We start from the raw sequence: 12543 nt of genomic DNA, 5'->3' as shown, positions 1-12543 counted from the left end.
ATTCTATCTGCGGTTGTTATTTATTAGAAGCAATTTCAGGTATTTCTCTTCCTTTAAATTAGCTTTCACAGATGCTATAAATTAAATGGCATTATCACTTTAGGCCATTGGTATCAGAACCTATTTAGGTGCAATCATTTTTTATTGATTTTGATACATTTTGCACATAAAACAAAACTTGAACATAAATCTCAACTATAATGGAATAAAAATATTAATAGTACACATCTTATTTCACTTAAGACAATCCAAGGAATGCAGAATGAGGAAATGGCAGTTTTCTAAGTGGCTGCCATCTGTCATTCTCTTAACTAGGGTGATGGCATTGTCTTGCATCCCACCTTAAATGGAGACCAGGAGGTAACAATAATACCTTGGCATTTCAAAAGACTTGCTGGTGCATGCTGGACTAAAGAGCGCTTCTCACTGAATATTAGAGACCCCCTCACGCCAATCCCATTATTTAGCATGTAATTGGTTGTCTGTTTGTTTGTTTGTTTGTTTTTGACAATCAATGATCGTTTCATGTCATATGTTCTGCTTATATTCTGCTAATATAATGATTAACAAAATAAATCATTAAACACAAATCAATAAACATTACACACTTGGGGACTTATAGGGGCCCTACGTGACTGCTCACACCACACAAGCAATGGCCCTCATCAGTACATTATAAGAAAGTTATCCTGATCCAGTGGCTCATGTGGTGTAATTATAGTTTCCTACAGGCCTCAATGCAAATGTGTTGTAGCCAAATGGCTCGTTTTCATTTGCAGTTTCTGAGCAGGTTGATGTTGATTTTTGATGACAGGATTGTTTAGAAGTTCCCAAAACTTCAACAAGAGACTTTGTAAGTATGTAGTAAAGCAGACTAAAATAATCCACTGCTCTGAACAAAACAGGCTTTTCTTCCACAGGGAAAGCCACTGTCTGTCCATAACCTGACGGCTGGCGCCATCTACTGGAAGGTTGTATAACATACAATTGGGTCATTTTGAATGAATGGTAATACTCACTTAAACGTTTGCATTCACCCACGCACGAGAATAAATATAATGTTTACACTGAGCATATGAGGCTGAAAATGTTTGTGTATACATACACAAATACAAAATAACATGTTGTGTCTGCAATCAGCTGAATAATGATGTCAATCCTTTCTATTTTTATTATACATATATTCATTCAGAGCGAATATACGCTGTGGGCGTATGAATCAAAGAAGATTTACACCTTTTCTCTCAAGCTGGCCTCTCAGTGACCTTTGTCTGATGGTACCCATGGCTCTGCTTGTGTACTGTGATGAAAATACATCTCCTGGACAAATAAAAGAAAGAGATTTGATTCAGTCTTCAGTGCAAGGCCCAGCCTGCTATTCCATAATAAGCCTCTTTATTTTGAACGGCCATCAGACATCAGATTACGTTTAAAGTGAAATAAAGTCATCCTTTCATATTTAAATGCGTTGCATTGTTGTGGGCTGAATGCATGTGCTGAAGTTGTAAGGGTTTGGGTGTGGGCTGCAGCAGCTCCGCTGCTTGTTTGCGTCACCTTTAAGCCCCGCCCTCCTGTGCTGGGATTGGCTAGCCGTTCGAAACCACGAGCCGTCTGCCAATCGTCGATCTGTTTGTGTATGAACTACTAGCCAATCCAAGCGCAGGAGGGCGGGAATGTCCTGAAAAGGGGTGGGAAAGGAAAACACACTCGACTTGGTCGCCTGGCAGTCAAGAGACCGAGGCTGGTCGTCAGAAATCGTTCTCAGTCGGGAAAAGAAGAAAATCTTCATTTTCCCGTCTCCTATAGCGCGTCCAGTGGTTCAGGGAGATGTCGACTCGTTATTAGCTCGACCTCAGGCCAGGGTTAACCAAAGAAGACAATCTCTTCTGTCCTTGACGGGGGGGAAGCAACACAACCAACAACGTATTTTGTAAGTAGACCACACTTCGAAGCTGAAGTCAGCTTCTTATTCGAAATTTCCCGTTCCACCTTAAATGGTGCAGCAGTTACATTCTGGCTGCACCATTTAAGGTGGAAGGGGAAATTTCGAGCAAGAAGCTGGCGAATAGGAAACCAACTTCAGCCTCGTGTCCACACTTGGGTTAAAATTAAATATCACACACGAAGGCAGCTACAGCACATTCTGTTCTTTCAGGCTGTATTTTTAATATATGTTTTTAACCTATAACCTTAAAACCGAACCGTTTTCGCCTCCAAATCTCAACTTAGACTGACCGGCAGCTGCTTGGTATATTGTCTTATAGTTTGCTGCAGTTATCTGTACGTGCATACAGCTTAAAGAGCCATAGCGAGTATGTATAACTAGCATTTCGACTGTTTTCTGATTTTGGGTCATGCACTTGTGTTGCAGCTTTTTGTATGATCCAGTGGTCAGTGTGTGGAACAGCTTTTGAAACTCACTGCATGGTTTAGCTGGGCTGCAGTGGACTGAGCTGGTTCACGTTGTTTACATTCGTCCAGCAGAGGGATCAATAAGAGTGATGTCATGCATTGCGGCCTGGAGCCCAAGGCTGCTGATCTATAGGCTGAATCACACCATAAAGGAGCTTCTCGCTTGGAGAAAGTTATGAATTCGGTTAGGATTGCCCTCAGATGCACTTTCAATTCCAGCTGTGCCCTGTTCACGAGCTGAATGAGCTTCACTTCTGGACGTGCTGAGTGCAACTGGAGGGTAACGCCCCGTTAGAAATAAATATATAAATACTTACATGGTGTATTCAATGCTGTACTCCTTCAAAAAGATGGTTCCTTAGTAGGTGGTTCTGTTTAGAACTTTGAGTTCTATTTCATGCTTAAATGGTTCTTCAGGTTGATGTATTCAGTTCTGTATGGAACCTTTTTGAAAATGGTTCTCTATAGCACCAAAAGTGTTCCTTTATTGGTAGGATTTCAAGCATTTTCATCCATGCAAGAGCCATTTAAGTATGATCTGGTTCTATATAAGACTCATGGCTCTAAATAGAACCATTTCCTTTACTAAAGAACCCTTGCAGAATCATGTTTTAAGAGTGTAAAGTGCAAGAGCTGAAGTCTTAGAACTGCAGGTTTTATTTAATCGTGCACTTCCCAAGCCCTTCTTTTTCTTTCCTTTCTTGGTTTCATTCATTCATTTAGCTGTCAGGTCGTCATATCCACATTTAGGAAGAAGTGGTCAGTTGTGAAATAACTGTAAAAACGTAATGGTCAGTTAAGAAATAACCGTAGGACTGAGCTGGATTCAACCGGATTGACTAAAAATAGGTTTTCAAATGGAATTTTTTGGATAGAGACGTCTTGTTAGGAGAGTGAGAATGGATGATCTCTGAGTGAAAAGGTGTGCACGTTGTCCGGCATAATGGCTTCTCATCTGAGCAGATTCTGTTTATGATTATCAGGAATTCACATGTTCATCAGGTTCAGCATGATTTTTGATTTGAGGATTTGACTTTCATTGTTTTGTGAGATTAAGCCGCATTATGTAGGATTTTTGTAGCATTACTGAGTCAGGAGACCAAAACACGGTAAAATATGCTGAGTATGCGCTGCCATGAGTCGCGCTGTGAAGCCTGAAATCGTAGTTTAAAAGTCAGAGGCGTCGGTCAGGTTTTGACAGTTCTTCTCGGGTTTGAGACCTTCTGAAAAAGGAGGTCCAGCTCCATGTTTATGTCTCAAATGCAAAATCAACATTACACTGATGAAAATATGATGACAGCAGATAATTCCCTTTCATCCTGGAAAGACACGTCCTTCACCCAGTTTTCTTTGAATATTTGTGCTCAGAATCATCAGATTCATCTACTAGGGTAAGATTTCTATAGTATAAGATGTACATGCCTGTTATTTTTAGGTCATTTTTAATTAATATAATCACCATGCTTGTTCATTTCTTCTCTGAAAGTGCTGTATTGATACTCTTAAACTGGCCAACGGTTTTACCCAATCAGCATCAGTATTTGAGTACATACAGCCAAGTGTGTTTTCCTATGGACTAGGCCTTGTGAAGCATCACTGAAGGCCTAATGTCAGATTAACTGCCCACATAATTAGGAAATGAAAGTGGAGTCAATCAGTTTGACTTCCATTTAGTGGAATCCGTTTTGTGAGCGTGGACAAAAAGTCACTCTTGGCCTTTAAGAAGTCCTAGATAAATCACTGATAACGCGAGCCATAGTCGAACCAGGTTTCAGCCTGTTGTTAGAAATGGAACAACAGCAATTAAATGACAAGATTCTATACTAAAAGAGTTTCTGTAAAACTGCTTTAAGGTAAAATATACATTAAACATCTGTTACAAGCTTCAAATAAAACTAAAAGCTTCAGATGTCAGTGTTGGATGTAGAACAAACAAAAACTGGATAGGACGCTCCCAGATACCTAGTTTTGATTGACAGCTATTTCTGTAAAAGAAAGCTGTTGAGGGCCAGGAGGGCAAATGTTCATTTTTCCATTTTTGGATACTGTATTAAAATTGTTACAATCTCTGTTAGTATATTGTTTGTTGCCCCATGCACAGTCTAGGTCCAAATAAAGATGTTTAATTGAGGAGCTTCATTTTATTGTCAGCGTTATGTCTATTGTGACAATTTGGGATGTAACGAGTCTTTGAAAAGAGTAACAGCTGATGTGTAACAGATGTGTCATTTTCTAATAAAGGTGGTATTGATCATTAACGTTTCATTTATATTTCTTGTGTAAAACCCACTCCCCAGCAAAATTGTTGAAAGTGGTCTATAATGTATTATGGACGGAAGACTTTCAGTTAGTACTGAGTGGACTCACTTAATGAGCTGGGGAGAAAAACAGATCATCAACAAATATCTTTCAAATATTGAAATGAATTCCCTGCCGTGGCAGGCTTGTTATAATACAGGTGGTTTCCACAGAGCAGACCAGACTTGTCTGGCAGTGTGTAATGCGGTCCTGGCAGGCTTTGACAGGGAAAACCCGGTCAGTGACAGTAGGAGAGTTTTGCTTGTGTGCCAAAATAGCTTCCTTTTTTCTCTTCCATGTACGTCACTCCACAAAAGGTTCCCTCGTTTGTCATGGCAACAAAAGGCAAGGTGACTGGTTGCTATGCGCTGTTCAGGAAGAGTTGGTTGCAGGAAAGTAGAGTGTGTTGTAACGGAGGGCAGGGACATTTGAACTTGCAGCCGTCTGGTATTCCGTCATCGTTTCTTAGTGATATAAATAGGATTTGTATCGGCCAACTGCTTCCTGGTGTGGGAATCTCTAGGTCCTCCACTTTATTAATGTAGCTTGACTTGTTCAGTGGAAGAATGATTCTCATCTGACCTCCTTGCGCTCTTATTCTCTACATTTTAGCATTTTCTACCAAGACTGTGACGATGACGGAGTACAAATTAGTCGTGGTTGGTGCTGGTGGTGTGGGCAAAAGCGCACTCACCATTCAGCTGATCCAGAACCACTTTGTTGATGAGTATGATCCTACTATTGAGGTAAGGCTTAACACAACTATTTAGGAATGGGATAAATGATTTGATTCTTTTAGAGTAAAATTACATTGGTAATGTAACTTTAAACACCAGAAAGAAAGATGCAAAACATTTTTTTTCTAGATAAAGTATTGGTTTTGTATTTGTTTGTAAATACAAGAACTGTCTGAAGAACTTTCCTGTGTTTTGTTACTGTTAATATTACATTGCATACTACGTCAGACTCTTTTCTTTAAAAAAAAAAGTTGGGAAAATTAGTTTTTCCATGATGGGGGCCCTTAGAAATATATACATTTAGCTATGCTCTTAGAAATAAAGGTACAAAACTGTCACTGGGGTGGGATCCTCAAGGGTCCATCACAATTGGACCATAAAAACGCTGCTGTACCTTTGAAACAACATTTACATTGTTTGTACCTTGATGAACGAAAAATGTCTCCGCACAGAACCTTTATTTCTAATAGAGTACAGGTGGTAGAAAAATATGATGTATGTATATAAATAAACAACAGTGCAGTACCTGCTATCTATTTTTGCCCCTTTCAGGACTCATATAGGAAGCAGGTGGTGATTGATGGGGAGACATGTTTGTTGGACATCCTGGACACAGCCGGTCAGGAGGAGTACAGCGCCATGAGGGACCAATATATGAGGACAGGAGAAGGCTTCCTCTGTGTCTTTGCCATCAACAACACAAAGTCTTTTGAAGATATCCATCAGTACAGGTCAGTGCATAGTATAGTTCGTCTGTTAATTTATTTGAGTGTGATGAATTTGCTTCTGACAGTTCCTTTATTGATTTGTCGGTGTGTCGACTCACAGGGAACAGATCAAAAGAGTGAAAGATTCTGATGACGTGCCCATGGTGCTTGTGGGTAATAAATGTGACCTCCCAGCGCGTACAGTGGACACCAGGCAAGCCCAGGAACTGGCTCGAAGTTATGGAATCCCTTACATTGAAACCTCCGCCAAGACGAGACAGGTCAGGAACATTCCTGAAGCGGCCTTGTACAATCATATGGCAGACAAATGGCTCTGACTGATCAATACCTTTTAAAAAGGGAATTTCATCCATTTTTCCAAATTTCTGCATAAATCAAGAGTTGAGATGTCAACAGAGTATCTTATAGTGGTTTGATGTGAAATGGTGCATTGTAGAGTAACTCAGATTTCTTTACAGTGGTGGTGATAGGAACCAGGGGTTGCGATGTCAACAACACAAATATAGCCAATTTATTTACTATCCAAAATGAGCAGTGACCTTACACAATGTATTCGGAGTTTTTATGTGTAGTAGTAATGTTAGTAATTAGTAATGTTGAAATAGTGGTAAATCTGAAAAATGTTTTTTAAGACTATTTTGCCTCATAATAACCTGCTTCTGCCTCTCTACCATGGATATATTTTTAAACAATGCATTTTAGGTATTATGTACATCTCAAAACTATCATAAAATAATGTCTCAGGCTTTTTTTACTTCTGGTTCCCGTAACTACCACTGTAAACAATTCTGACTCTGCAAGTTTCTCTAGAACAGCACATTTTCAGTCAATTTGTTTAAAATTCTCTATAATTCAGTGATTGTGATATAAAGAAAGGGTGGTTTGATGTGAAATGTTAATTATAGAGAAACATATTGATTTCTTTAGAGTGGTGGTGATAGGAACCAGGAGTAATGTCAACAAGACAAATATAGACATTTTATTTACGATCCAAAACAACCAGTGAGCCTACACACACAGTTTTTATATATGAAATTGATGATGGTAAAATATGTATCTTAAAGGGATATTTTGCCTCACAATGCTCTGCATGTACCTCTTCCATGCTTGAATATAAAAAACGTTTCAGGCCAAAACTCTCTCTCATAATAAACATAAAGCATTGTCTCAGACGTCATGCAATATATCCATAACCATTTTGTGTAATAACTTTCTGTCAGGGAGCTTTTCGACTCTTCAGATGTCTGGTTCTTATCACCACCACTGTGCAGAATTCTGACTCGATGAGTTTCTTTTGAACCGAATGACTTGCTTTACGTTATAATGATTTAACTATACATACATTTATTAAGTTCCCTCTGAAACTGTTACTGTCTAACTTGGTCTGTGATCTAGGAAACATGCAAAAATGTGTGGTAACAGGAAATAACATAGGGTGAGCTCAGCAAACGAAGTGGTAGACTTTTTGGAAGAGGCATCATCAAATCATGACCACGGCCAAAAACAATGATGCAATGAAAACAAAAGCTGAAAAATGTCATGGTAACTACATTTGATTGGTTTCTGTCCCTCATAAGGTAATACAGCTTGATGTTTACTTGTCCCACCTTTGCTGAACTCACCTTCAACAGAAACATGTCTAAAGACGTCTTTGTCAGGTGCTGAGCTAGGAGGTGCTAATGCGGACTGGTCTTCTGTTTAGGGAGTGGAGGATGCTTTTTACACCCTGGTCCGTGAAATCAGGCAGCATAAATTGAGGAAGCTGAATCCGCCAGATGACAACGGCCAAGACTGCATGAATTGCCGCTGTGTGGTGTCATGACTAGGTAAGTGCTCTCAGTTTTTCAGTTTAAAGTTTTCAGAAGTAATTAATTGCTATGTGTCACAAGCTTATAACAAACTGGTCCAAGAACTGTTTATGATCTGAAAACCCAAACATGTAGTTTTATAGTGCAAGTTGCCATGGTGATATATCCCGGTAAAATGTGATCCACTGTTGTGAGACAGAAAGTCCAAAGTTAGGATACGTTGACACAGCAGGTGAAAGTGGCCCAAATCTGATTTTTCTCACCAAATCAGATATTTTTTCTTTTTTTTTTTTGGCTGTTCACAATATCTTTTAAATGTGATCTGTATGCAACATCACTCTGAACAGATCACCTCCTAAACTGACTAGCATGCACGAAAGAACAACGCTTCACGTTGCTTCGCATGGTGCACTCATCCAGATGTAAGCATTCATGACCGCCAACAAAGGCGCATGTCGGACACACATTGGATTTCACATATGAAAGCGTCTCAAATTGGAACTGAAAATGTCAGATTCAATGTCAGTTTTGCTGCTCACACTGACACACGCACAAATCAGATTTGGGCTACTTTTACCTCTGTGTGAACAAAGCCATAGATTGAGCTAAGCTAGTTATCTGGCCCCCGGTTAGACTTTAATCTGTTAAATTATTGCAAAAGGACAAAAGGGTTTTTATGTTTACTCATCCACCTCCTCTCCATGTCCCAGGTAACTTTTGTCAAATGGAACAGACTTTTGGAGCTGCGTTGCTCCAACACTGCGATGCCTCCACAGATGTCAGAGGTTGGGACAGACTATGTAAAAGGAAACCTTTAACGTCGGCACAAGTGGATTCAGATTCCACATCTGTCTGCTGAGGGAACATCTCTGACTCTGGCCTCTACTGGAGCTAAAAGAAGATTTACCTCATACACTAGTCTAAACACTGGGCTCGCTCGGACTATGTTAAGGACTGCCACACACAAAAAATATGTTATCTACACTAATACACTATCTACTCTCAACTGGAAATAATAGCTGACGAAATAACCTCGCATATCACCTCATCAGCTTTGGACTTTTGACCAACGCTATGAAGGAGAGTAGAATTTCTACATTATATGGATTTGCAAACATGATAATGTTTAGACTAGATGTGAAAAAAATGACTTGTATGCCATTTGTGGAGAGGAGCATAACTCAATGTAATGTACATATTTACTGACTTCTCTTACAAAGGAGGCTCTTCATTGATATACTGCAATTCTCATAAGCTCCAGTGCAATAGTTCAAAATGTATCACAAGGTACAGTGATAAGGGAAAACACCTCTGGTATATCATTGATTTGCACAAGCCGTAGGGCTGTGTTTCAGCTGGGCACATTGCCTATGTGCTCCTCTTTTTCCTCTTTATCCCTGGGCCTCAACAGACGTCAAAGGAAAAAAAAGCTAGTACAGTCCTAACTACAAACATTTGACAAGGTTTGTCTGCTTTGTGATAAAGTGTGGTTTTCTGGAACGTGGAAATGTGGTGCCTGTAGATTACTTTATTTGACTGCAGGCAGGCTCTAACTGAATTGCACATATTGCAACCTTAAAAGCCTAAAGCACTTGTAGTTCTGCTCATCACTGTGCTTTATTTCTGCTCAGGGCCTAGGGTTGAAACATTGTGGTTTGGTTCGGAGTCTCTTGTGTTATTGTGAATCAGTTGACTTCAGGTGGTCATATTCTTTTCTCTTCTATCTGTCATTACGCTTTTTTCTGATTGTCTGGAAATGAGGATGAAGTGTTAAGGAGTCAAACTAGAGCTGGTGGTTTATTGAAATGGTGCATCTCGTAGTTTTGTCCCTCCTGTAGCTGAAAATGAGAACTGACAGCTTAGTGACACAGCAGTAACTGTTAACATGCTCGTTAGGAACATGTTGCCTTGAAATTGCAGTAATGAGTAGCAGTTAATGCTTCTTCAATCCTGAAATGCTTTTCTTCTAAGTGGTTTACCAGTGATGTCATAAATTATCATAAAATAGTCGCCGTCTCCTGTCATGGATTGCTGTAATTGCCAGCTTCTGGTGCAGCAACAGCGGCCTTCTAACAGTAAAAGTGCTACATATCCACACTCGCTGAAACATAGCAATATGTGCATTTACCGTGGCCTCTATTAGTGAACTTAGCTAGGTGATCGTTACTAGTGCTGGGTATCGAAATGGAATACTTTTATGCCCCCCACCCAGTTACTCCAATACAACTATCGAACAGCTCCCTCAATACCGAATTCCAGTACCTTAGTAGCCATTCTTAGCATCAATGAGCCAATAAGCACGCTCACTGATGATTCCATTCTGTATGCATATTAATAACATCAGTGCTTCTTGATTAGTATGCAATCCTTAAGTATACCCACTTCCATCATCTCACCCTTACTTCTGGCTGAAGCCACACCCACTTTCAGTGGGTCTATATCTTGCATTTTTCTTGTGTTTTACTTTTCAACTTGGTCAAAACATTTCATGACCGTTTTCCAATCTTTGTTTTTACTTACAATTAAACATGCTGTTTGTTGTTACTGTGCCTTTAAGACTTCTATATGTAAATGAGCTTTCTTCTGATTGGCTGCCCTGCATTGTACCTAGTTTTAAAAGGAGACTGGACTGAAACACTCCTTATAACTTCAGCGTGAGTGGGTGGGGCTAAATTGCTGTAAGCTGAACAGGCAGATAAACCAGGCTCTTTTGTTTAAATGAAAGCGAAGCTAATTTGGTGTTCCATGATATGGGCCCTCTAAATTAAATTATTAGGGATCAGAATTGAAATCAAAGATTGAATGAAAAAAAAATATATATTGTTTTAGGGGGAAGAAATCGAATACCCAGCCCTAGTAAAACACTATGCGGCATATAGTTAATATGTATATTTGACAGGTCCCGCACGTGAGTCCAAGTTAGGCTATGAGTTTTTAGTCCTTAAAAAATTCTTACTTTTGGTCTTTCCATGATTCACAGTGTCCTTAACTATCTCTTTGTTGAATGTAACTCCATGGTCTTAAATGATTAATGCTATGAATGACTTGTGATGATACTTTGATGGGGTTTGTTAAAGGCACTTGTGGGGGCATTTAGCTTGGATAATGAATGCGCTTTCTTACAGATTCTTCTGTACCAAGACATGAATTACCACATTTAGTTGTGGTTCAAAACTTTTACTCTCTAGTTATGGAGCGATTTACAATTAAAGTGATGTTAAAACTGCAATAGAACGAATTTTTGAACTTTCTGAATGCATTGGTGAAAAAAGAGCTCCTTTGGTTCTCACTGGACACTCACAGCTTTGTAACAAGATGTTGCTGTCTAATATCAGATACCGGTTTCTGTAAGACGTTTGCTGCTAAATGAACTTGTTTGTTTGGTTATGCCTTTATTGTGGAATCTCACAGCCAGTCGGTTCCTAAGAAGCAACACTGAGTCTGCTGTTTCAGCAAAAAAGCTTTAGCGATATAAATTTAGAGGTTTGACCGATCTCACTTTGTGTCTGTGTGTGCGCAGGTTAATGTTTAGTTCTTTAACTGATGTGTCAAACTTACATTGTGCAGTACTGATGGTGTGTTGAGAAAGACTGATAAAAGTGTTAAATAATCCAGAGCCTTCTTTTCTTGGGACATTCACACAAGTATGCTACGCACACAGGTGGCAGTCGTGGGCTGGAGGTTAGGGAACTGGCCCTGTGACCGGAAGGTTGCCGGTTCGATCCCCAGGGCCGACAGTCCATGACTGAGGTGTCCTTGAGCAAGACATCTAACCCCCAACTGCTCCCCAGGCACCGTGGATAGGGCTGCCCACTGCTCTGGGCAAGTGTGTGCTCACTGCCCCCTAGTGTGTGTGTTCACTAGTGTGTATGTGGTGTTTCACTTCACGGATGGGTTAAATGCAGAGGTGGAATTTCCCTGTTTGTGGGATCAAAAAAGTATCACTTACTTTTAAGCAAAGCCCTTTTATTTCCTATGCTGCTCACGAGGCTGGGCTTAAATCATAAATTACCTATTTTTACTTTGTTAGTTGAAATCCGAAGGTCATGTTAGGCACAATTCATCACATAAAACCATTTAAAGGCAAAATTCTTATTTCCTCATAATCTATTGGCTGAAAACTTGACCATGTCATTGGACACCAGCAAGGGTGGTAAAAAAAACAGTATTAACCAGTTATATCACACTAAAATATCGCAATTCTGCGATAATAAATCAGTTTGTCATAATTATGACTTAGTACTTCATAATATAACATAGCATCTTATAATTATAACTTATGTTGTAATAATGAGATACTATCTCACAATTTTGACTTGCTATCGCGTAATAATAAGATCCTATCTCATAATTATGGCTTACGTTCTCATAATTATAACTTAGCATCTCATACTAATGACTTATTATGTCATAATTTAGCATCTCATAATTATAACTTACTATGAGATATTAACTATTGAGATATTAAGTCATTATTATGAAAAACGTAATTAATAGTCGTAATTATGAGACAGAATCTCAGTTATATGATATAGCAAGTCATAATAACGAGGTGTAACA

General features: G+C 39.3%; 1 protein-coding gene across 1 annotated transcript; it reads left to right on the top strand.

Annotated features, from left to right (window-relative positions):
• Nucleotides 1–1702: 1702 nt before the first annotated feature.
• hrasb (HRas proto-oncogene, GTPase b) lies at nt 1703–11597 on the top strand. The gene is made up of 6 exons (XM_017722794.2): nt 1703–1930; nt 5323–5456; nt 6000–6178; nt 6276–6435; nt 7878–8001; nt 8694–11597. Exons 2-5 carry the CDS (start codon nt 5346–5348, stop codon nt 7995–7997), a joined length of 570 nt encoding a protein of 189 aa, XP_017578283.1. The 5' UTR covers nt 1703–1930; nt 5323–5345; the 3' UTR covers nt 7998–8001; nt 8694–11597.
• The last annotated feature ends 946 nt before the right edge of the window (nt 11598–12543 follow it).

Source organism: Pygocentrus nattereri, chromosome 25 (assembly GCF_015220715.1).
Source record: "Pygocentrus nattereri isolate fPygNat1 chromosome 25, fPygNat1.pri, whole genome shotgun sequence".
Taxonomy (NCBI): domain Eukaryota; kingdom Metazoa; phylum Chordata; class Actinopteri; order Characiformes; family Serrasalmidae; genus Pygocentrus; species Pygocentrus nattereri.
This window is presented reverse-complemented; position numbering and strand designations above follow the sequence as displayed.

Excerpts from the sequence above, each read along its gene's own strand:
- hrasb (XM_017722794.2), top strand. The coding sequence starts at position 5,346 with ATGACGGAGTACAAATTAGTCGTGGTTGGTGCTGGTGGTGTGGGCAAA. Across the intron at positions 5,457-5,999 it reads AGTATGATCCTACTATTGAG|GACTCATATAGGAAGCAGGT; the intron begins GTAAGGCTTAAC and ends TGCCCCTTTCAG. Across the intron at positions 6,179-6,275 it reads GAAGATATCCATCAGTACAG|GGAACAGATCAAAAGAGTGA; the intron begins GTCAGTGCATAG and ends GTCGACTCACAG.